General features: G+C 41.0%; 1 protein-coding gene across 4 annotated transcripts in view; it reads right to left on the reverse strand.

The window, feature by feature from the left end:
* Positions 1-427: 427 nt before the first annotated feature.
* Positions 428-26506, reverse strand: part of LOC126384994 (ninjurin-2-like) — a 43162-nt gene continuing 17083 nt past the window's right edge. Inside the window, exons 2-5 of one of the 4 annotated variants that reach the window (XM_050036472.1) lie at positions 4829-4965; positions 4657-4736; positions 4212-4375; positions 932-1071 (exon numbers count right to left, since the gene is read on the reverse strand). In XM_050036472.1, coding sequence (XP_049892429.1) covers positions 4221-4375; positions 4657-4736; positions 4829-4965 — 372 coding nt within the window. In that variant the 3' untranslated portion in view covers positions 932-1071; positions 4212-4220. Of the gene's footprint in view, positions 1072-3740; positions 3940-4211; positions 4376-4656; positions 4737-4828; positions 4966-26506 lie in introns of those variants that run through there. The other 3 variants (XM_050036474.1, XM_050036473.1, XM_050036471.1) reach the window with 3 other exon arrangements.

Raw genomic sequence — 26506 nt, forward strand, 5'->3', positions numbered from 1 at the left:
GCTGCATGCCGAAGGTGCTGATGAAGAAGTTGAGGACTGTGGTGACGAAGACTATGATGGTCGTTACGTTGTTCAGGTAATCCAGACGTTTCTGCAGGGTGGAGTTATTCAGGTCTCGACGGCCTGTGGCACACACACATACACAAACACACAGAATAGAGAAAGAGAGGGTTCAAACTACACTTGGCTCTGACACTGCGAGAGACTTCTAATTTGGCCTAGATGCACGACATATAAATGGACAAGCTTAACTTGTCTCCACACACTATCGCCTGAGATATCATTATCGTGTGCACCCTGTCTGTTTGCATTCACTTTATTTTACTCCAGCTGACCATTACCAGACATGTATCAACCAATCTTCAGCAAAAACCACAACAAACAAACCACAGGCTTCTGTTAAATCACTACATTTATTCAGCTTTCTGAAGGAGAGGGTGTACGTACATATTAAAGGCATGTCTTTTATTTATATTACCTTGATTTTTGTCTGGTACCGAACCTTAAATTTCAATTTCAAACAAGTTTTTAAAATAAATCATATTTTTAAAAAGACAGTTTTCATCATTTTACCAATTTCCAAACAAGGGGGAAACACATGTAAAATGTAAAACAGTTTGAAATACATGTAATGGAACACAAACACAATTTTGCACAAGCAGGTTATTTTAAGCAAATTAAATAATGCATATTTACAAAGATATTCAGTTGGTTAAGGTGAAAATATTTTAGTTGGATTACAGAGTGAACCACATTTTTAAAAGCCTGAATAATAAATAAGATTTGATGTTTGAACATATGCAAACTGTATGTGAATTGTCAGCAGTGAATTTCAACTTTGAATCAACATGTTTACGTGTGTATACAGAGGAAATACATTGAGTATGTATGTGGTGTGTGTGTGTCAGAAGTGGAGTCGAGCGAGCAGCCAGCGGAAGAAGCCAGTCCTCTTGGATCCGAAGAAGCTGATGAAGAAGTTAATCACCGTGGTGACGAAGATGACGCCTGTAGCAAGGTTGTTCAGGTAGTCGAGTCGTTTCTGATTGGACACCACGTTCAGGTCCCTGCGGGCTACAACACACACACAAACACACAGACAGACACACATACACACAATTTCAAACATTTCAAACACCCATACACACCCATACATTTGATGCATGCATATTCACACACACTCACATTATTCCATACAGGCACACTATAATGCATCCATACATGCAGCAATAGAGTTCACTCACCCTCCAGCCTCTGTCTCGTTTACACGACAATTTGACCTGACTATGGTAACAAAGTTGATGTTTGTGTTGTGTTTTGGGGTGTACTGAATGCTTTCTCGCTGAGACTTGGACAAGAAGATAAGATACCACTCTCATATCTGTACTGTAAAAGTGGAGATGAAGCCAGCAGCTGGTTGGCTCACCTTAAGCTTTTAACCAGAACCAAGAGACTTGATCACACCATTCCAGTTTTAGCCTCCTTACACTGGCTACCAGTGTGTTTTAGAATAGATTTTAAGATTTTACTGGTTACTATTAAGGCTCTCCATGGCCTCTCTCCCAGCTATATCTCTGACCTCTTAGTGCCGCACACGCCAGGACATACTTTGACGTCCTAGGGCAGAGGTCTTTTGTCTGTTCCAGGGGTCCAGCTGAAAACTGGCCCCGAGGCTCAGGTCTTCCAAGTCAGCGATCTCTTTTAAGTCCCTTCTTAAAACATACTTTTATCAGAAAGCCTTTCCTGATTTTACTTGAGTTTTAAGATCATTAAACTGTCTTTTATTTCCTCAGTTTTTATACACCAAAGTGTTTTTATTAGTTCCTTTAAAAGTTGTTGCTTTCATGTCTCGTCTGTTCTAATTACTGACATGTAAAGCACTTTGTAACTCTGCTTTGAAAAGTGCTTTATAAATATAGATAATAATTATTATTATAATTACAATCAATTAGAGAGCTTTAGAGTGCTTATAGGTGGATTTTGACTCCTTTGGACATTGGACAGAGTCTGTCCTTGTGCTAAGCTAAGCAAAGCAGCATCTGACGTTAGCTTCATATTTACCCCACAGACATAATAGTGCACGTTTGCCTCCACGTGAAGCCTTATAGGAATAAGTCACCACAAATGACCATTTGAATAACAGTTACTCACCACGTGTTACTTTGAAGTCTTGAACAAAACATTGTTTTTCTCGCATGCCTCCACAGTGAATAGAGAATCCATAAAAGGCAAACATTCCTCATGAATTAAAGTAAACGGGGACCATGTTTAACAACAGCAAAATTACATCAAAGCAGCCTTTTAAAAACTCTCACACAACTCGTGCAGTATAATCCAAGTCTCATTTATCTGGTCACATGCTCAGTACTTCCCAAACACATGCATTTTGGCATTAACATTACTATCTAAAACAGGTGAGTACAGTCTCCGGCATGGCAAAGTAGTGTGCACAGCTACTAGTAGTCGGAAATGTTCTATATTGTAACGTTTAAGCGAAAATGCATGTTTGATAAGTACAGAGCTTCCAACTAGGTCTTGGAAACTTGGATTATACTGCACGAGCTGTAAGTAATGAACCACAATTTCTACATGTCCCACGTAATGATGAGCCAGTAATTCCCGTGTAATTTGGAAGGCTGTGATCACCTGACCAATGCACTGACATGGGTAAAGAATAAAGTGGGAATCAGTCTCGGAAGGAGGGCGGCACAGTGGTGCAGTGGTTAGCATTGTCACCTCACAGCAAGAGGGTTACTAGTTAAAACCAGGCACCATGTCAGTGTGGGTTTTCTCGAGGTACTCCGGCTTCCTCCCACAGCCCAAAGACATGCAGGTTAATTGGTGACTCTAAATTGTCCGTAGGTGTGAATGTGAGTGTGAATGGTTGTCTGTCTCTATGTGTCAGCCCTGTGATAGTCTGGTAACCTGTCCAGGGTGCACCCTGCCTCTCACCCAACGTCAGCTGGGGTAGGCTCCAGCTCCCCCGTGACCCCCAACAGGATAAGCAGCTGAGGAAAAGTGTCGTAAGGAGGTAGGCTGAGGTGTTGGTTGGATCACAAAACACAGGACTTTCACCCAGGAGAGCAGTGTTCAGAACCAGTTTTAAGATACGTATTTACCATGTTTCCTTTCCTAAACCTAATGACAGAAACTTAACTTGCCTAAACCTAACCTCTGTAACTTAATCATAAGTGTGTAACTTTGCCTTAAGTATGTAATGTCATTCGTGGGGCGCCAGTTTGTAAGATATCATATGAACCATTGTATGAGGATACACCGGTGAGAGTTTGTAGAGAAATGTTTCATATAGTTTTGTTGTTGTTAAATCTTAAAGGATTTTCTCCACGTTTGAATATTTTGTTCACCATTTAGGCATGGTAAAAAAAATACAACAAAGTTTTCTTCACAAATTCAACATAACACACGGTGAGTAATTGACATACAAATGATAATTTTGCGGATTAAGTGTTCTTTTAAGGTTGAATGCTGAAAGAAATTCCTAATATGAATGTGTGTGTTTATAAGTTTAAATGTGTGTCACGTTGTAGTAATACAATTTGGTTAGTATGTGCATGAATGGGTAAGGATTGAAGCTGGCTCTGTATGTTTTTACAGATTTATGATTTAAAACATCTGTGCTTTGGCACCATCTGGTGGTTGTATGAGGAATAACAGTGTGGCCAACAGCAGTGCACATTTAACATGCTAGTTTATGCTCAGTTTTTGTGTACAAATGTACGTACAGTGTATGAATGTGCCTGCTGAGGGTGTTTCATAGAATGAAACGCTGAAGCAGCCACCGCAGGAAGCAGCTGCGTTGTGTGCCGAAGGCGGCTTTGATGATGTTGACGATGAGGGTGAGGAAGAAGATGCCAGTGGTCAGATTGTTCAGGAAGTTTAACAACCTCTGATAAGAGGAGAGGAGGGTCAGTTCACAACGAGCTGCACACATACACACATATATATGCACACACAGACAACAAGAACACACAGACAGAGACACACAGACAGACACACACACACACACACACACACACACACACACATTTGGTTGGTCCCTTGGCCCAGTCCATTCACACTGACCACAATCACATGAATACATCAGAGTACAGTAATACTGTAGTTGATTAGTACTTTAAGTACAATAAGTTGCACTCCTCTGTGTGTGTCCGTGTGTGTGTGTGTGTGTGTGTGGTCCTATGTTCATTCCCTACATCAGAGGGTCAGAAATGCATCCTGGCAAAGAGGCCGGTGCGCTCCATCCCGAAGACGGAGATGAAGATGTTGGTGACGAAGATGAGGAAGATGATGATGGTCGTGGTGTTGTTCAGGCTGTCCAGGCGCTTCTGGTTAGTCTCTTCGGTGACGTCTCGCCGAGCTGCAACAAGCACACACATGTACACACACACACCCAACATAACAAACTACACACAGAGGGAAGTATTCCAGTACATATATTTTACAGTCATCATCCTTGTACAAAGAATATTTGGTCGCTCTAAGAAAGTGACGGGGCTTCAACCTGCACTGCCTGTATTCTCACAACAAACCAATGTGTCAGTGTATTAGTATGTTAATATGATTGATTAAAAACATGGAGGATGGATTCCTGATTTCTGGTCTTTTAAGCCAAGTAATGCTGTAATGTGATTGGCTCACCAATGATGATGATCAGGACTCCAGCCACTATCTGCAGAGCCAGGGAGAAGGAGATGAGTGTCAGGACAGCAGCGTAGTACCTGAGGAGGAGAGAGAAATGATGAGGTAACAGTACAGGTGATAATTCAGGAGCTGGAGCTCAGATAAAACTCCGCTCTCACACAGACTGTACCTGTATCCAGCTCCCTGTTCGATGACAGTCTTCATGTGTGTGATGTTAGCCAGGAACAGAGCGATGTCCAACATGCCCTCTGCTGCTGTCTTCTTTGTGGCGTAAAGGTTCATGTTCAGATTTGAGGCTGAACCTCCCTGAAAGAGAGAGATACAGATTTCACTCTCACTCTGTTACTCTCAGCGCCAAAGACAAGTGAGACCCCCCCAAAAAATGTGAATGCAGAATAATGAAAGCACAGCCTCTTCATTATCTTTACTAACTACACCCATCCTGTCTGTATAATGATTTGTGTATCTGCCAAGGATGACTATCGTTGAAGAAAGCACAATACTAGAGAACCTTATTTGATACCCATCATGTGAATGGAAGCACTCAGTAACCCACTTTAAAGGTCCAGTGTGTAGGATTAAGTAGCATCTAGCGGTGAGGTTGCGGAACTGAAACTTCTTCCATGTGACAAGCATGTATAGGAGAACTATGGCGTCCAACACAAAAAAAGAAAAATTGCAAATGGCCCTATCTAGAGCCAGTGCTTGATTTGTCCGTTTTGGGCTACCGTAGAAACATGGCCGATTTCGTGGAAGGGGACCTGCTTCGCAAGTCGATATCAATGGCTCATTCTAAGGTGACAAAACACAATGATTTTTGGTAACGAAAACATAGGTATGAATATTACACCCCTTCTGCCAATAGATGCCACTGAATCCTACACACTGGACCTTTAATTTCTTTTAAACCTCGTTGCATAGAACTGCCAACGCGGCAATCAAAAGTCCCAATAAATCGAAGAATGCTTGTGGTGGTTGGCTGTGAGCAAAATCATACAAAAGTCTTTCATTTTGCATCTGGGTTTTGATACTACTTGGTACTGAGTTTTTTTTGGTTGCGACATAGAAATATCTTTAAATGTGGGGCCGTCATGCACAAGTCAGCAATAATAATGTAACGTTAGCTTGCTAGTTAGCTACCAAGACATCGGCATACTGCCATTTTCTTTTTGTGACACAAGAGAATTACCATGACACATTGAAACGACATTAAACTGAGATAATATGATGGTTGTTATAATATTTAAATCTTTAATAAGAATTTCTTGGTGGCTTTTGTTACTTGTACAATCATCGTGCTGATGATTTTGCTGATGAATAGGCCTGTATCAACCCTGGTACCCCTATAAAGTGCCATCCACATAAATGAGGCTTAGTCCTTCGTGTGAGAAACCCCTGCAACTGTAACTCTCTGACATCCTGGCTGTCACTGCAGCTGCATGCTTCCTTAAAAAGACAAAAGGCAGAGGACAACAGAGAGAACAACAGAAGATGGATGAAGACAAATAGGAGATAGAGAAGAACAAGTACAAGAGAAAATCTCCAAGTTACTCTGCTGGAGTCTGGCCAGTAGAGGGCAGCAAAGACCATGAATACTGTCACAGACTGCTGTCAGAGAAAAAGCATGGGCTGTCTGATAAGATAAAGTGTGGTCATTGTTTTATTTATTTATCCTTGCAACCGGATCCAAGCCAGAAAATGTGATAGAGTCACTGTCCAAGTCAACAAGATATTGATTTCATCTGACAGTACTTTTTGGGGATCTATCTCTCTTATCACTGAGTCATGGAGCTTTTTTCACAGCAGACATGGGAACAGCCCAGGTGAAACTGATAACATTAACGATGGCTGACTTCCATTAAGCTATTTCAGTTAGCCAGCAGCAATACCAGGCCTTCAATGCAGCTGTCATTAATGCTGTGCGGGGATCAGAGTCATCAGAGTATCCGAGTAGTACCAGGTGAGTTGATTGACACAGCTGCTGCTGCTTTGTTCTGATTACATCTCTCCCTTTGTCATGTAGTAGTGTGCTGGCCATCGGAGGACTGCTGCCACTCACATTCACACCTACAGACAATTTAGAGTCACCAATTAACTTGCGTGTCTTTGGACTGTGGGAGGAAGCCGGAGTACCCAGAGAAAACCCACAGACATGGGGAGGAGGAATTGCTTTTAGAATGATAATGAGTTTGTTGCACTTGAGGGATTTCAGAGTGTTCATATGTGTGCTCAGGTAAATATTCCAATTTCCCCAAAACAGAGGCAACGTTGGCCAAAAAAGAGGTGGTGTGTGTGTGTGTCTGTGTGTGCCTCGAGTAGAAATCCTTTAACATCATTATACAAAGCCTTAATTCATGACTCATAGCACATGTCAGGGACTAACATTTTCGAGATCCAATTATTGCTCTGCCATAGTGCCTGGACTGCAGATGCACATATTGGATTACTTAACTCTGAGCTATAGATTAAAGCATTCTGTCCAGAAATGGATCACTTTACTCGAGGCTGTGTCAGTGCAGTTTGAATCAGTGCAGTCTGTTTTCTTAAGGCTCCACCAAAACAGAGATGTATTGAGGGAGGACATAGATCACATATGTAAAGCTAATCATGCGGACACTAGGGACACATTGTACTTTATGACCTCACTCCGCTGTAATGTGCTGCACGGCTCCAAAATAAACACGCCGTTGACACCGTGCATGTACAGTAACCGGTAAACGCTGCAGCTTCTCTGTGTGTGCTGCCTCTGGTTTTATGTGGTACAGTGATAAAGGGACAGTTCACCCCAAAATCGAAAATTCATACTTTTCGCTCTTACCTGTAGCGCTGTTTATCAGTTGGCCTAGGATGTTAAGTGTTGGAAATAACAGCCGTAGTGATGTCTGCCTTGAATATCCTCCTGAGACCCTGTTTCCTCATACGTGGACATCACATTTTGGGTTGACTTGACCTTATACTTCATCCTACTTAAGTTAAACCTGTTGTCCTCATTTGTGGACACTTTATTGTGCCATCTAGTGGTAGTAACGGCACAATACACTAATCTATGTAAAAACAAGATGGCAGCCATCTCTGCCAAGTCAGTCTGCAGCCGATCCCGACACAAAAATGGACAAGGTTCAAAACCTGATCACATTTTATGGTTGAAACTTGTTTATTCATTATTAATAACGGATTCTTGAATAACTGGGTCATGGTTTCTGGAAAGAGACATTGCCACTGATTTCTTCAAAATTATTTTCTGGTACTTTGAGCACCACAAGCCAAGTAACATCTAGTTGCATTATATTGGAGAGAAGGCAGACATCTCTAAGGCGATATCTCCAGTGCTCAGCAACTCACGCCAAATCAATCTACACTGATAAATAGCACTACAGGTAAGAAAAAAAAAGTATTTTTGATTTTGGGGTGAACTTTAAGGGGCCTTTAAGTCACTTTTGCCTCTTTAAGTGTTTAGACGACACTTCATTTGACAGTTGCCTTGTGCGCACACTGGGAAGCACTGTAGTACTTACAGACAAGGCACATGTGCTCGGGGCTACACTGTGGTGCATGTAAACACAGTGTGGGCTGAGATCATGTGCCTTGGTTTCTCCCTTCTGCTCGGACAATGCTTGCTCTCGCAAACCTGCATGTAGCTAACCAACGGCGATAACCAACAGCACCACAAAACTACCGTACAGCTCAGCCAGTGTGTTTACATCCACTTCCCTCTCACCAGTAAGTACTGGCACAATTCCTTCCTTGGAAGCAGGCGTACTTTGCTCACAAATATTTTCCATACACAGAGTGTTCATATGAGGTCTATGGCTTATCATAACTCTGCCTGGATTTCTGGAACAAGATGTTTTCACATGTAGGTTTTGGACTCTTCAAGTGCCACAAAACCAAAACCACATAAACCCTCTGAAAAGTATGTTTAATTTTTGTATTTTTGGATAACCTGCACCTTGCATTTTATCCAAATGTTTACAAATCCCAGTGTTTAATTTGAAGTCTAAATAAGCATCCTTCTGTGGACGACAGTTTTACCTGTCCTGATGCTTCGATCCAGATCAAACTAGTACCCCTGTGATATATTTTTGTGCTGGAAATCTTGATTCCATCCCCCCATACAGCTTGTGTTACAGAACAGTTTGATCCAGGCTGGTTCAATCTCCCAGAAAGTATGAAGCAATTCCTAGAATTGCAAGACTGTCAAAACATTATGAACACGTGTACTGGGTTTTTTTTTTTTTGGTATGTTTTTTTTTTATTGAGTGTGTATGAGAGACAGAGAGGGACGCGAGGAAGTGATATAAAAAAGACTCAGGGAGTGAGTGAGAGAAAAAGTATGTGTATAAATACTGGCCTGTTTCCATCTTTTCTCCTTTGGGGACTCGTGCGGTCACACTTTATCAACATCAGCGTTGGGCACGCCGCCAAAATACACACACATACTCACATACACACTCACACACCACAACCAAAACATTGGAATGCCCTACATACAGTTTTATGGGCCATATGTGTTCACTTAGTGTAATGTCTCTCTAAATGTACAGACTGTGCATTTATCATGCTAAATCTGAACTTATCTTGATTTATTAAGTTATTATTTTTCCCTTTGTTTCACCGAACAGATAGGAGAGGAATAGATTCTTATTTACAGCAGAGGTGGTTGCAGGAGGTCAAAAGGGTTTCACACCATTATCCCCAGAAGCTGTGAATTACCAGTTGGCCTCGGTGCTGCTCCATCATGAACGTCCAGGGTCGACTGGCTGGCTCAGCGCTTGCTTTTGACAAACGAGAAAATGTTTCTTTCTCGTTTTCTTTGTGAGGACTCATCAGTTACATCTATTTTTCTGTAATAACTCAACACCTGTCTTCATTAGATGGGGTTAAACACATGAAGTAGCTACAGTGTATTAGTGTCTCAGTATTCTGGCCTTACTGGACATCGCCCAGTCATGTGGTCTCATGCAGATTTGGAGGTTCCTCTCTTAGGACTGATACTTAGCAGCAGCCCATAAAACTGCTATAAAACTTTAATTTCATTGCTCATTCCTTGAAGATTAAAAATAATTCACCCACCTAAGGTCAACCATGTGCACATCCAATAAAAGATGGATTGTGAATGAGAAACTGCTCCCCAGCACCTGCAAAGAATTTACAGATGTGCGTATGCACCATGCAATTGGTGGGAATAATGGACAATATATTATAGCCCGCTGTTTTTAAATTTGCCTCAGTTCCAAGGTTGGAATCTGACCCACTGTTGAGTAAAGGATAATCATCATGCGAACAAAAATCATTTCAGACTTCTCCAGTACTTCAGAGTACTAGACAAACCGAAAATTTTATCTGATAATAGCACTATATAAAAAGTCAAGGAATTACTAAAGTTACTACTGTTCATCTCCAAGAGAGACATTTAATGTCTCTACCATCATGGCATTCCATCCAATGTCAACCATAGTGACGCTAAGGATACTAAAGTCAGTAGGCAACTATGAATTTCTGTACATAATTTGGTGGCAATTGAAAAATGTTTGTTGGGATCAGTGATGTGATTCTAGATTGGTTTATCTTCTATCTGCCACTCAGGTCCCTCTCCATGTGCCTCTCTTTTCTGGGATCCCCCAGGGGTCTATCCTGGGTCCCCTCCTGTTTAATTGAGCAGAGCGTTAGTTCAGGTTCACATTCCAGCTACATCAGCTGATCTCAAACAGCCCAATCAACTGATAGAGCAGCTGATTGATGAAAGGGAGTCAGCTGATAGATCACATGATTCCTTTCTATGCATCCAATTGGCAAATTTCATGCAGGGCTCATTGTGTTTTCCAAACCAGAAACCACGGTGGGTCTTTTTTTCACTGTTATAATCATTAAAAAGCAAAAGCAGCATGTGTATACATTCAGTAGGCTATATCTTCAGTATCTTGCTAGCTAATCCTACACTTTTCAGGCTTTGATTTTGGTTTTGGAACAGGGAAGAAACGTATATCTTTTTCCAACCTCTCCAGGTAAAGAGTATCATTAATACATCAGCAGCCGGACCCGCAAATCCTAAAATAACCATGCTCTGTTCAAGTAATTTGGTCAGGCAGCACATTTAAAGTGATCATTCAGGACATTTCATACATGTGAAATGCAGACAATACATTTATAAAAAGGGTAATTTAGGAAATACAATTTAAATGAATATTTTTTGGTTTATTGTCATAATACTGAGCAGCACATTTTCACAGTTAACGTGCCTGTTTGTAACGCACCTAATTGAAGCAACTCATATTCCAGCTGGCGCAGAAGACAGAGCCCACACACAAAGTCAGCAGTTAGAGGATTAAAATGTTAATGCATAAAAATACTATAATTTTATTTCAATATATTTATCATCCAACACCAGGGATCTGACCTGCATGTTCTTTTTTCACCCAGAACCAAACCTGGGAATAAAATTAAGTCAACATACCACCTGCAAATCAACTTTATGGCGGTGTTTCTATATCCCATTTAGCACACTAACTCTTATTCAACAAAGGCAAGAACCACCTCGAGCAAACATGCTTTATTCTTGCTTTTGGTATTTATAAAGTTAACGCTTCCTAGGACTCTAGAGTCCTTGTAAAACTTCGATTCCTGCAGCTCACTGATCCACAACCCTAGGCCCAGGGCCGAATCAGCAACACCAGAGGGGCATACTGTAGGAGAATAAGTACAGGTATACACGTTTGTGCCACCAATGCACAAGTCTTTACACTCCTAACTGCACGTACACATACACATACACACACTCACATAAACCAGACCATTTGGGTGCCCCCCCTCGACCTCACAGGAAGTGCTCCTCCCCTGGACTCCCATTGGTTGCCATAATAGCCAATAGGGGGGGGAAACCCAACAAGGAGTGGAGCTCTGCTTTTCTTTTAATATCTTATTTTCGCTGTCAGTCTGTCTCTTTATCCCACTGTCTGTCTGTCTGTCTGTCTTTCTGTCTCAGTGCTCGCCTCTTTGACTGGTTATTTTTTCTTCAGCATTTTTCCAAGGCTCTGTCTGCCCGAAGGCATCATCATCATCTTCTGTTTGGTTTTTATGTAACTGCCATTTAGGGTGAGGGAGCAGAAAGAAAGTGGGAACGCAGATGAAGAGAAGCAGATAGCGACACAAAGAAGAGGAGTCAGCATGAAGGCAGGAGGAGAGGCAGTGGCAAAGAGATGAGTTGTGTTTTCTCTTGCTGGCTTACTGGCAGCAGAACAGGGTCTGAGTTACTATACACTTAAATGATTTTGGCTCTGAAAAGAGTTTTCACATGAAGCTTCTCATTGCGGCAACTAAGATCCACGGTTTGTTGCTAATACACAATGTCCATTTCAAAGGATTTTCAAAGGACAAAACACGGTTGGTCGACCATCTCTTTTTTCCAGAAGCTATCTGCAACTGCCTCTTCCTAGAGTAATCTTCATTGGTAATGGCATAGTCCGCCTCTCTGTGAAACTGCACACACATCCATAAAGGATTCAGAGGAAACAATGCACATATGGACATTTCACGATATGCAGTGCCATATGACATTGCTAACTGTCTTCTTCAGTCTTCTTTATTTAAACGAAGTAATGCCATGTACGTTAAAATAACCAGTGGTGTAATGTCACAAAATAATAATACTTTGTTACAATACTTAAAGGAACAGTGTGCAAGATTTAGGGGGATTCAGTGGCATCTAGTGGTGAGGATTGCTGATTGCAACCAGCTAAAAAAAATTTAAACCAGTAAAAACACTGAACCAAGTAGTTTCACATTGAAAAAAATCAGTGTTTTTCAGGCACTGCTCGTCATGGACAGTCTGGTAACCACAGTGGCCAATGCAAAAAGGCAAGTAGCCCCATCTAGAGCCAGTGTTTGGTGTGTCCGTTCTGGGCTACGGTAGAAACATGGCAGTGCAACATGGCGATTTCAGTGGACGAGGACTTGTTCCCAATGCAGATATACATGACTCATTCTAAGGTATGAAAGAAAATAAAGAAAATATACTTACTATATTACATTTCTGCCAATATATCCCCCTAAATTCTACACACTGAACATCTGGAACTGTATCATTAAAACTGTTAATACCAGGTCAAAATGTCTGTGCTGTGTTTCTTCAGAGTGAAAGATTTTAGGGTAAACAGTGTTAAAAACATTCATCCAGGATTCAACTGACCGCCAAGTATGAGCCAAACATCACCTCTTGGCATTTTCTTTGTTTGTTTTTGGGGGCACATGGGTCAGCACGTGAAATGCTGCACTTCAGGTTATTTGTTTGTCTGTTTATGTGTGTGCTGATGATAGGAGGGGCTGGTGGGCCCGTGGGTGAATAGACTCATTATGTTTAGAGACAAACACACAGTGGATACAACTCATGCACAAACTGGATTAGAGTCAAAACACCTATTAGGTGAACTTTGACATGGAAAAATAACAGGGAGGAGGCTGTTATCTCTAAACACATACACACACACACACACACACACACACACGCAGTAAGTTCACAACTGACCCTTGATCTCTGCCCCATGGCCAACTATCGTCCTGCTGACTGGCCTATAATTAGCAAAGCTGGCAGGAGAAAACTAGAATTACCGCCTTGCGCCTGTATGCCTCTGCAAACCAGTCAAGTTTAAGTTACAGTTTACATCCATGTCTGTCCAGACTAATATGTTGCCATGACAGCTGATGATGCTTCAAATCAGGATGTTGCTGCAAAGAAGCTACAAATTCTAAAACATAGATGCTTCACACATCTTCAGCCTGGCAGCACAGAAGATCTATGCAATCAGCACAGTTTCAAGGTGGACACCCAAGATTAGTGTTACCAGTTCAGTATCTGACCAAATGTCTGCCCTTCTGTTCCTGAGATATGAGGTTAACAGTATGCTGTCACAGTGTAGCTGACCTTTGACCTTTTAGATATAAAATATCACCACTATAGTACTATATCCTAATAGACATTTGAGTGACAATTTTGTCATAATTATTATATGAATTCCTAAGTTATGGCCAAAAACATGGTTGTGAGGTCACAGTGACCTTTGACCATCAAATTCTAGTCATTTCATCTTTGCATCCAAGTGGACGTTTGTGCCAAAGTTGAAGAAATTCCTTCAAGGGCTTCTTGAGGTATCATGTTCATGAGAATGAGACGGACGAGGTCACAGTGACTTTGACCTTTGACCACCAAAATCTGGTCAGATAATCGCTGAATCTGAGTAGACATTTGTGTCATATTTAAGGAAATTCCCTCAAGGCATTCTTGAGACATTGCGTTCACAAGAATGGGACGGACATATGGATGGACATACGGACAACCTGAAAACATAATGCTTCCAGCAACGGCTGTCACCGGCATGAAGACATTTAAAAAATCCCCTTACTATAGTGTGTGTCTCTCTGTTTATTAATTAAAGCCCATGCTGCATAATCTGATGATGATGCTGGTGTTTACATTTTGGTTGGGAATGCGTTTCCATGGTTACAGTGCCAATGAATAAACAAGCAAGTCCCACAGGCTTTGACATTACTGTGAGTCTCTCTGCCAAACCTGCTCCCTACTGAGTCCTCTATGTCACAACTGAACCCACATGTCATTTTAACACACCGCCTCATCCTTTTGATCCTTCCCCTCTTCCTCTTCTATTTACTATGACATAAATCATCGCTTTCATCTTGATTCCACTTCCTGCAGTCTGCTATGATAGACAGAAAGACTCAAAGAAAGACACAAATATGGACAAAGTTACATTCCAACCTCTTCTAGGATTGTAATTGGCTTGAGATAAAATAACTAGTGGGGAATTGTGTGTGTTTCACTACTGTGATTATACATGTACAACTTTAAACAATGGTTCTGCTTTCAATCAAAGGAAATAGGCCCAGTCATTAAAATGCATCTTACTTCACTGCAAAAATATTTTTAAACTAGCATTGTTCATTTAAAAGCTGCTGAGGAACTTTCCTAGTAGACCAATAGTCATCATTTAGGGCCAGCAGTCGACTTGTCGCCTGCATGTTTACAATATTAATTTGATTATTAAATGATATATTTTGGGCGGGGCAACACAACGGTTTGAGTTTTGATTATTAAATGATATATTTTGGGCGGGGCAACACAACGGTTTGAGTTGAAGGTGTGAGAAAGTATCAGTAACATTGTTAATACTGTGCTACATTACAGAGAAATACAAAACCGTACTAATGAACCTNTTTTCTGCGACTAAGTGACCAATGAAATCTTGTCGACTAATCAGAGGGGTAGCCCTAATCAGAACCACACAGTACTAACAGAAAAAGAAAATGAATCAAAATGAAATTGAACTGAAAAAAATTGCTCCTATCTCTAACAACTGCTCTTATGCTTTCTGTTTACTTCTTACATTTATCTATCCTCTGTCCTGGCTCTCTGTGATGACTGAAGTCTCAGCCTTTATTATCCAGTGGAGGGCAAGATGTTAAACAGCACAATGGACGCCTCAGTAATTGCTGGGCAGGATGTGCAGAGATCCTTAAGTGTGTGTGTGTGTGTGTGTAAGAGATAGAAGCACCTGGAGAATGAACAAACCACACAGCCTCAGTGACCTCTGACCTTTGATCTCTCACACCCAGTGGGGAGACAGTCGCCCGCACACTGACCCACCAGCACAGAAAATAACATGAAACAATTTAAATCTGATGATGATTTATCATGACACATACAGACACAAAGTCACTGCTACATCTGACCACATGAGTGTGCCTTTGTGTGTGTCTGTGAGTGTGTGTGTCTGCATGTGGACTTCAGTCTGCCATCTGGGAGTGGAAGTGACAGAGTGGCAGTGATCTAATATCAGTTGGCTCTCTGCATTCCTGACCGTAACCACATGGTGTAACAGAGTTTCCCATATCAATGACTCCGCCAGCTGGCCCTGCCGGCCCCTGCAGGGCCATCCTATGCAAACCTTACAAAAATGATATTATGAAGCTTTGCCTGCAATATTGCCAAACTGATGGTAAAACAAAAGGAAAAACTGAGTTTTGCTTTTGGCAAAATCACCTTTTCTTTATTCAGGAGTTTCAATGATGTTCGTTATCGAATACTACTGGACCAATCAGCCTAATATTTTGTATGCAAATTATGACTGTATGCTCAAGGAGCTCTCGTGGTTGCAGTGATTCACTACGGTTGAAAAATAGTTTTATTGACGGTCTTATACGCTACTGCCTGCTGATTTCTCACTCCTCTGAACCAGCCAGTAGGGGCTGCAAGTCCACAGCAAAATCATGTAGCAAAAGCAGAGAGCAAAAGGCTTTTCTGGAAATTGTCTCAGGCAAATCAAGAAGCTTTGTCATCTTTAGCAAGCCACATTTTGGCCTTCGCTGTGGCTCAAAAATGGACACCCATACAAAAGCATCTCCAGATTAATATCATACTTGATATGTTATGATCAATTAAAGTTAGTCATGTTGGGGAAAAAAAGTTCTGTCATCTTCGTCACCATCTTGACTGTAAGGCAACCAGAAGGGACAATTACCCCGAGCCTAGCTGCGCTGTGTGCCTTGTCTAGCAGCTAGAACGCAACTGCCTGGTGAAGATTAGTACTTTGATCAGGCCGGAAAAAAACAATAAGCCTGACCCACGCCTGAACCACTGCAGCATTTTTGGGCCTATGCTTGGTTAAAAACCTGAATTCCCACTAGAAAAAATATTTACAAGCTAAAGACCAGCTAAAGTATTTTCAGTGCAGTAACAGACCTTTGTGATATGTGATGTACATTTGTAAATAGTGACTTGAAACACTAGATCACACTCTCCAAAGTTCTTAAATTTGGAGCTCTGTTGGAACATACAGTTTAGTACTTCTGTTATTCAGAGCACCAGCAGCAGAGGCTCTGGGCACTGAGATGCTGAGACAAAGCAGCAGAACACAGTGAACGTTAAACTGTTTGTTCATTCATAAACAAATTGTGAAAATAGCACTGAGAATTAGCATTGAGAAATTACAGCCTGGCCTGAACTTGGCGGGTCTGGTCCACCTCAGTTGCGTTCAGGCAGAGAATCAGAGCTCTTGGGATATCTACACTTTAGTGAGTGCACTTTTCTAGTCCCAACCTGGGTCTTACATTTGTGGTTTTGGCCCTTACTGCAGCAGTAAATGGATTAAATGCTGTCTATATCATGAGACAGACTTTGCCAATAGCTACAGGTGCATGTCAGTAGTTACATACGTGTGTGTGTGTGTGTGTGTGTGTGTGTGTGTGTGTGTGTGCCCATAAACACCTGGTTCTCAACTGACGTCAGCCGTGTTGGAAGAGTCTGTTGCATAAGACGCTGACGTGTGTTGCGTACTATTATAGCATCCTTTGGCATGTGAAGTACCCTTGAAGAAATGTCTGCCAGATGTGTGTGTGTGTGTGTGTGGTTGTTAGAAGTGTGTGTGTGTGTGTGTGTGTGTGTGTGTGCGTGCGCGGGTGCCAGGTGGGTATAGGTGTATATCGCAAAGCCAGAATGTGTTAAACACACTGCATGCTGTCATGGCAACCTTGCGCAACACACACACATAAACAGTTATGTTCTTTCTGTTTGGAGGCTCGTTTCTCTGAAGTGGCGACTTCAGTGTTGACAAGTGGGAATGACAAGTATGACAGTGAGTTACCTCGCTGCTTCGTAGCATGTTTAAATCTGCTGAATGCACAGCTCAGTCAGACGAGCGTCAAGGAGACCTCCTATGGGTCTGATTATAATGACAGGAGATTTACAATAGTTTCAGTGTACGTATGACCTTGTGCTGTAGCCTGAATTTCACAGCACAAGTGCAAATGTAATATTCTTCCAACAAAAACATAAGGGTGAGGTTATGCACTTTACACACAACAAAGAATTTGTGCTGTAGCTTAGTTTGGCAAACATGTCTCAACTGCCTTCACTCATGGTTCAGTATCTCATTTGATTATATTCCACATTTTCCTTACTTCACCCAAGAAAGAAGCAAGCACACACTGGGGGTTGGGGGTTTTCCAAACATGTCAGCAGCTGATTTGATTTTCCCACACTTAAAAACACACAGAGACGTAATTTGAGGTTCAAAAAGTCAAATGCCATCACTGGCTTTTAGCCTGTAATTTGGGGAACAGAGCACGCCACACAAAAGATTTTAACAGGGAACAAAAGAGGAAGAAACCTTGACAAGAGACTCTTCCTCAAGGAGGGACGTACATGCAACATATATTTGTAATTTTTCTTGGTTATGTTTTCAAGGTCTGAAGGTCTTTGTGCTTAACTTCACATCTTGGACCATGAAAGCACATCAGGAAAGTAACACAGGAATAATTTTGGCATTATATCAAGGACTGAACACAAATGACAAACATTCAGCTAAATATACAAAGGTGAAATGGGAGAAAGAACTCAATGTATACATTTCAAACGAAGACGATACTGGGATATGATGTTCCTAACAGTTTGGTGCTTTATCTATGTACATTTTCTGAAGAAAATGTTATTGCTAGTGATAGATATTTGATCAAACATATTGCTAGTAGCAAGCAAGAAAGCTATCACCAGGAATTGGGGTAACGAAACACCACCAACAAAGGACCAATGGCTAACAACTGTGGAAGAAATCTTTTTAATGGAGAAACTGACACATACTGAGACTACAAGAAGCACAACTAGAACTAGAAAAGAGAATGGGAGAAATTGACTCTATACCAGACTCAAAAAGATGACACTGGACTGGAATAATCAACACGCTCACTCCGACCTCGTCACATATTGACGTTCTGGTCATGGACTTTCCATGTTCACATACAACATGCAAGGTACCCTGGTTGTGTTGGTTGTTGACATTCTGGGACACTGTGTCAAGTTCTCTCCTTTCAAGATACACCTCAGTTTACACAGGATATTTAATGTTTGCATACAGTCGCTTTCAAAATAAATGCATCATGTCAGTACAACACCGCAAATTTTTCCTACAACAAAAACATGTGGTTAGGTTTAGGCAACAAAAGGACGTGGTTAGGTTTAGGCAACAAAAACACTGGTTGGGTTTAGGCAACAAAAACACGTGGTTGGGTTTAGGCAACAAAAGGACGTGGTTGGGTTTAGGCAACAAAAACACGTGGTTGGGTTTAGGCAACAAAAACACGTGGTTGGGTTTAGGCAATAAAAACACGTGGTTAAGTTTTGGCAACAAAAACTGGTGGTTAGGTTTAGGCAACAAAAGGACGTGGTTAGGTTTTGGCAACAAAAACACGTGGTTGGGTGTAGGCAACAAAAACATGTGGTTAGGTTTTGGCAACAAAAACACGTGGTTGGGTTTTGGCAACAAAAACTGGTGGTTAGGTTTAGGCAACAAAAGGACGTGGTTAAGTTTTGGCAACAAAAACTGGTGGTTAAGTTTAGGCAACAAAAGGACGTGGTTAAGTTTAGGCAACAAAAACACTGGGTTAGGTTTTGGCAACAAAAACACGTGGTTGGGTTTTGGCAACAAAAACTGGTGGTCTGGTTTAGGCAACAAAAACAGGTGGTTAGGTTTAGGTAACAAAAACATGTGGTCAGGTTTAGGCAACAAAAGGACGTGGTTAAGTTTAGGCAACAAAAACACGTGGTTAAGTTTAGGTAACAAAAACACGTGGTTAGGTTTAGGCAACAAAAGGACGTGGTTAGGTTTTGGCAACAAAAACTGGTGGTTGGGTTTAGGCAACAAAAACACGTGGTTGGGTTTAGGCAACAAAAACAGGTGGTTAGGTTTAGGCAACAAAAGGACGCGGTTAAGTTTTGGCAACAAAAGGACGTAGTTAAGTTTTGGCAACAAAAACTGGTGGTTGGGTTTAGGCAACAAAAACAGGTGGTTGGGTTTAGGCAACAAAAACAGGTGGTTGGGTTTAGGCAACAAATACACATAGTTAGGTTTAGGCAACAAAAACTGGTGGCTAGGTTTAAGCAACAAAAACATGTGGTTGGGTTTTGGCAACAAAAACGTGGTTGGGTTTAGGCAACAAAAACATGTGGTTGGGTTTAGGCAACAAAAACACGTGGTTAGGTTTAGGCAACAAAAACACCTGGTTGGGTTTAGGCAACAATAAACAATAGGGTTTCTTACGGGATGTGAACACCGCTTTTTCGAGTGAAAGTTGGTGTTTTTTGGACCTATCCACCACCCCTCCCACCCAGCCCATTTGGACATTCGCCACCTTAACTTTCGTCCTTGTTCCGCAGCATATCCCCTGAAGCCGCTGGGTGGCCTAAAACTATAATGGCAACTAGCCACGTATCATGCTAACGTTAAAGGATGGGGTTTTTTTGTCGGTGTCTGACACTGCAAGTCACTGCCCAAGCATCAGATTTCGATGACTCCGGAGTGAGACCGGGCTCCAACAAGAAGCACAACTAGAAAGAAAATGGGGAAAATTGATTCTGTATGAGACTTACAAAGACTACACTGGACTGGAATAATAATCGATAGATACACTTATTTTTAAGTCTGCAAAAATGTGTATTTACCCACGCAGTTTTCGTTTTCATAGATCTTATTAGTTTTCAATTAATTTATTATTTTATCATGCTGTTGTAACTGACAAGTCAGTGTCACAAAATTGTTTTAATTTAATTCAATTTAATTTATGTAAAAAAAAAACAAAACGTCACGGTTCAATCTTTCTGCTGAAGCACAGATTTGATATTGATGTTTTTACCTAACTCCCACTAACTCAGCAAAGAAGCCTTTTCCCCAAATTTGACTGCTTTAAGTTTGTTTTGTTTTTTTTCAAGAAAGTATTTTTAGCTGTTGTTCCATTTCAGAGCTGTTTGACATTTTATTGCTACTGACAATATTATTTATGTACGCACACACACTCACAGGTTGAGAAACAATAAATCATGTGCTGTGCAATTACTAGAGGAAATCCAAGTCTTCTACACAGTGGCATGTAAAAGGATCCTCGGTCCCCTCTGGGATCATTTGTGGAGTGGTAAAAATATACTACTCATTGTTGAGTGTTTGCTTGAAGTCTTGAAGTTTTTATCACGGGTAAGGCATGTTTGTAAAGTGGACGGGCCGATGTCAAGGAGTCTTTGTGAGGACAAAGACAGCAGCAATAGCTGGAATTCCTTGTGTTTCTTTCTGGTGTTTGACCTGTCATAAAGGGTGCCTGTGGGTATGTGTGAAATAGAGCGTCACAGATACTGCAGATAACCTGTTGCTGAAATAAACTGATGCCAATTATTTTGCAAAAATGAATCTGACTTAATAATGCGGCAGTGTTAATATCAAGCTGTTCAACTGTTTTTGGTTTTTTTTTTTTGCTCATCACCGTCTTTCAGGAGATCAGAGGTCAGCTGTGAGTCACTTAAGGCTCCTTCAGGGGTGCAGATGTTTGCTCCCGTGGGAGCTGGTTGCAGACCTTCCCTTTGAAGGAATGTTGTCTCTAAATGCCGTGCCACTCCGCTGCAGCAGCACATAGGTCATTTTTTAAAGAGAAATACTGCATGAAACAAGGTTTAGACCATGAAATAGTTTTACTAAACAATATGCCTGGAATATTCTTAAAAAGGCCAGTTCAGTTCTTGTGAAATGAAAGCAATGCTGCAGTGCTGCATTCTACCAGGATGACAAAGGAGTGATGCTATCCAGCGTGTGAAAGGTTAAAAGTGCAGCAGGATCTGATTTGTTGTTGTGCAACTTTACCGTTAAGGGTTACATCATCATCCTCTTATCAACAATGTCCATCTCAAGCTGAAAAAATAAATGTGGTGTTTTTGTGATAACACCAACAAACTGCTGGAAATTTAAATAGAGATGACATCACTGGTCCGTCCTACAATGAACACCTACAATAACACTCCTGACATACAGTACTGCAACCGTTTTCATCCACTGTGCTTTTGCATATGCATTAACAGCCTTTACTGGCTCCCTGTTAAATATCATATCAATTTCAAGATTCTGCTTCTCAACTTTAAAAGAATACTTCACACCCCAAAATGATCATTTCTATGACATTTACCCATCCCATGTTATGCTGAATTCATAAAGAAAACTTTCTGTTGGTGAATTAAAGTCATAGGGGTCCATGTTTAACCCTTTGAAACCTTTTAAAAGCATTAAAACCTTTTAAACCAGAGCAAATTGAAGCAATTTCTTTCAACAACATGGAAAAAATGGCAATGAGCAACTTGGTAAGACATGTCCCACAAATTAATCTACAAATAGATTAAGAAAATTATTTAAAAAAAAAAAAAAACACTAGGGAAAAAATAAAATAAAATAAAATTTCTGATTATTATTTATTATTACATTTTAAAAATATGTTACAGAATTATTATATTTTTTTAAGCATTTTCTTATTTGATTGTTTTTTACTTTCTTTCTTTCTTTTTTTTATTACTAATTTTCTCTTTTTACTAATTTCTTGCTATAATTTGGGTCATTTCTTCTTTTGTTGTTCATTATTTTTCCCATGTTTTTAAAAGAAATCAAGCCAATTCGCTCAGGTTTCAAGGGTTAAAAACAGCTAACCTATACCAAAGCATTCGTTTATAAGCTCTGACACAACACAGCCTTGGTATTTAAAAGTGATTGAAAAGTGAAAGTTATAATGCTCTCTTTAATGCCAGACTCCATTGACAAAAACAGCAATTTTACCTCACTGAACATGGGAGTTGCTGGTCTACCACACCTTGATCAGTTAGTTTGTGACACTGCATGACTTTGTTTGACCCAAACTAACCTGTCAAAACACCAAAGTCACACAGTAACACAAACAAACTAACTGACAGAGGCAGGTAGACAAGCAGCTCCCGTGTTCAGTGAGGTAAAATTACTGTTTTTGTCAATGGAGTCTGTTTTGATAAGTTGTGTGTCATATCTACACACCCTCCCGTACTCTCTGATCCTCTTCTGTTGTCCAACTCACCTCACCATTGGCTAACATGGTGTCTAGAGCCTTCAGCCATTCAATACAGCTTCAAGATGTATGCAGTACAGACTCTCTCTTCACCTTCAAATCCTGTCTTGAAACACACCTTCTCAAGCCGGCATATTGTGATCCTGACTTAATGGTTACACCCACACTGCACTGATGATGACTTTATGGTGATGATTTTATACCTAGATATTTCATTAAGTTATTATTGTTCATTACTGCTTTGTTTGGTTTTATGTCTGGATACACTGCTGCTTTTTTTCCCCTCATTATCTTCTAAGGTGTGTTTGAGTGCAATGAAAGGCGCCTATAAATAAAACGCATCATTATAATTATTACTACTACTGTGCATATGAGGAAAAAACTCATTGAAGCATCAATAACAGCAACAAACCTGTTGAGCAGCTGAGTTTTGTGGAAGTAACAACCACTGTGATGACACAACGTGCCCTGACAGTGTTTGTAGTTTGGTGTAATTATAATTTATTGACCCGAAAAGTCAGTTTGCTTCTGTGTGATCGCGACTTACAGTAACACTGTAGTGGTTGTATCCAAAACAAACACATGGAGAAAGGTGAGGGAGGGGCACAACGCTGCAGGATGTGTGTACATATTGTATACTGTAAATATCCGTGCAGTGCTGCGCATGTGGTGGTGTTTAGGAGTTGCGCCTCAGGGGCCGAGGTGTGGTGTGAACAGGTGTAATGAAAAGAATGGAAAGATGGAGGAGTGACACTTTAACGTATTTTGTTTGTCGTGACAATCTCTCTCTGAAGTTTTTTTTATTTCTTATTTTTCCTTCCACAGATGAGCCAAAGCCTGTTTGGAGTTGAAAGTCCTCCCTCAGGCACACAAGCTTTTAGCCCATGTGTGTGACATCACAGGACATTCCTCCCAGCAGCTTCCTGGCTTTTAATGGCTCGGCCTTCATCGCCATCCACAGCACACGCTTCCTTCCTCGGTGTTTGTGTCCATTGTGGGCATTCCCGCTTCCCGAGTTCCACGAATGCTGCTGTTTTGTGCCAAAAGCTGCATCCCAAACTGTGAGACGTTTAAAGAGACAGACAGATATAGACACTGCCTGGGGTTTGAAATATTATTTTTAAAAAGACAAAAAGCCTAAAAACAAAACAGTGGGTTTGGAAAGTTTTACGTCTGTATTATCAAAAAATGAATTTAAGTGTCTTTAACTGTTTTTCAAAACCACAACTGTGTGTGTTTTGGAGAAGTTTGAGGATTTTCTGCCACTTAGGGGCACTATAACAAAACAATGTATTTTTAAAGGCCTTTATCAGTCATGAAGGGAGAGCACAGCACCTAAAAATCCCCCAGCAACAAACTTCACGTTTGCAAAGTGAAAAATACTTAACCTTTAAAACCTCACCTTTTAAATCTTACATATAGTAATGGGAGTACTACACAGCTTGCAACAGTAGCATAGTGTCCTCTGTGACACTGGAGGAGTCTGAGACAGTCTGAGAAAGCAATCTCAGCTTGAGCAAGAAGACCACAAACTTTTCAGAGGAAGGCAGCGTCACAAACTGGGGGTCTGGAGTTGAATAGAGTCCTATTTAAAGAAACCAGCTCAGCCTCTAGAGGCCATCATTACAGTTTCTTCTGATTGTTTAGGCACTATCTTTGAAACTGCAGGATATTTTTTGCAAAACTCGAGGCTACACACTGATCACAAAACCTCACACCACACCAGCAAAACATGATGCATTGACGAAACTCTTCAAACTCTCTAAAAAATGTGTTTTTGCATTGATACAATACACACCAACCATCGTTAAAATAATCACATGAAGCACCAACTACTTCAATAGGCACCTCCTATGGGTCCTTGAGTTACTGCAAGGGGGACGCCAAATTATTGTTTGAGTCTAAGTAAGAGCAGAATGGTCCTTTAAAGCTGGCAGCTATCATTTCCATCCCTGCCAAGATGTGACAGGCGGAAATCTACTGAGGCCAGAGCTTATACAAGTGTACGCCTCTGTACACAACAGTCACCTGAACCTGCTGCCTGCTCAACCAGTCAGATATGACCAATTACGCAGCAGTGTCACAGCCTCTTTCTTTCTGTTGATACATACACCTGAACCTGTACTTGACTTGTTGCTTTGTGTATGTCTCACAAAGTTAATGTCGTATGTGTGAAGAAAAACGACGTGTGCGAGTGTGACACGGGTAATTCATGTATGACAGGATGTAGGTAAATTTGTTTAAGGTAGGAACGTACCTAGAGGTAAAATTTTCAAGGCATACCGTCAAGCAGAAACTTCCAGGGGCTGAAAAATGAAGCCAACGTGGAAGGGCCTAAAACTGCAGTTACTTGAATGGCCACTTGAGGCTGGCTCCAAAACAAAATCAATCCCCATAGACCCCCATGTTAAAATGAACATGTTTACAGCCTGGTACAAAAAATAAGTGGTCTCTATAGCTAATGTCCCCCTTTATGACAAGTGTGCAACCGGTGAATTTTAATATATCTCACCCATTTAAATTTTATGAAGCCGTAAAGTTATGCATAATCATGCTGTCTGCAGGTAGTGTCCTTAGGTTCTCAATAAGCTCGACCCTTTTGCTCAAATATGGTCTCTTCTGGCTCCGAAAATCAAAAATGGCAATGGCCACAATGCCACGCTCAAAACTTCAAGATAGGAGCAGATGATGTCACACAGTCTGTGTTAGGTGGCATGATGGTTCAGTGGTTAGCATTACCACAGCAAGAGGGTTCCTGGTTCAAACCAAGGGCATGAATGTTTGTCTGTCTCAATGTGTCAGCCCTGTGATAGTCTGATGACCTGTCCAGGGTGTACCCCACCTCTCGGCCAATGTCAGCGAGGACAGGCTCCAGTGTGTTCACAGGAAATGTACAGTTTGCATACAGTCTCTTTCACAATAAACGGACTTCATTGATACAATGCCACAAATTGGCTTTTTCAACAACACTCACACATGGTTGGGTTTCAGAAAAAAGTACAGGGTTAGGCTTTGCAATCTCACAGGAAGCGAACACTAGCCTCCCGGGTGAAAGTTGGCTGTTGTTGGGAGTGAGAACGAGTTGTACACACACACACATGAACACGGTGTTAGTTCCTGTAACTTTATGACAGCAATCTGTCTATTGCCCCATTGTGTGCACATAAAATACAACACTCCATCATACTGCAATTCAGTAGCTTATGTACACACACACACACACAGGGAAGTTAATTTACCGTAGTAATAAAAGCCATGATGATATTCTTCACTGTGATAACTGTATGTCATTACAGTGACTCTAATCAACACTTGTCCAAAGAAACAGGGGAAAACAGGAAAAATCACAGTCTAGCTCCCTGGATACCACACGACTTATTATTGCTGTGGCAATGTGGTAATGATCAACATGGATCTAAGGCCTTTCTGATCAAAGCTACTTCAACAGCCACTCATGTAATTTCAGATAACCACAAGACTGTGATGTGCTTCCACTGTTGGAAATTAATGTGTTTAATGAAAAACGTCTCAACATTCAATGCTACATTTGCTTTTTGTACTTTCGGTTTACACAAACTCATTTAAATCCATTTGCAGTCAAGTTTCTTTACTGTGAGGCAGTTAATAGGGTAAGCAGCGTCATATAGGTAACAAAAGGAGTAGGATTCTTCCTCCGGGGACCATAAATGTCTACACAAATTTTCATGGCATTTCGTCAGTCTGGGCAAAAGCGGTTGGCTGCCAGTATTTCTACAAACACCATCTCATTTTGTTTCAGGGTGGACTGATGGAAGGGAGTCAGCTGATAGATCACATGATTCCCTTCTATGCAACCAATTGGTGAATCTCATTCAGGGCGCCCTATTTAAACTGCTCTGGCCCGCCTACTGTTGCTGCTTCCTCTACAAGCTGCTTCCACCCCAGCTCCTCCTTTTCATGCTGT

Source organism: Epinephelus moara, chromosome 23 (genome assembly GCF_006386435.1).
Source record: "Epinephelus moara isolate mb chromosome 23, YSFRI_EMoa_1.0, whole genome shotgun sequence".
NCBI lineage: Eukaryota > Metazoa > Chordata > Actinopteri > Perciformes > Serranidae > Epinephelus > Epinephelus moara.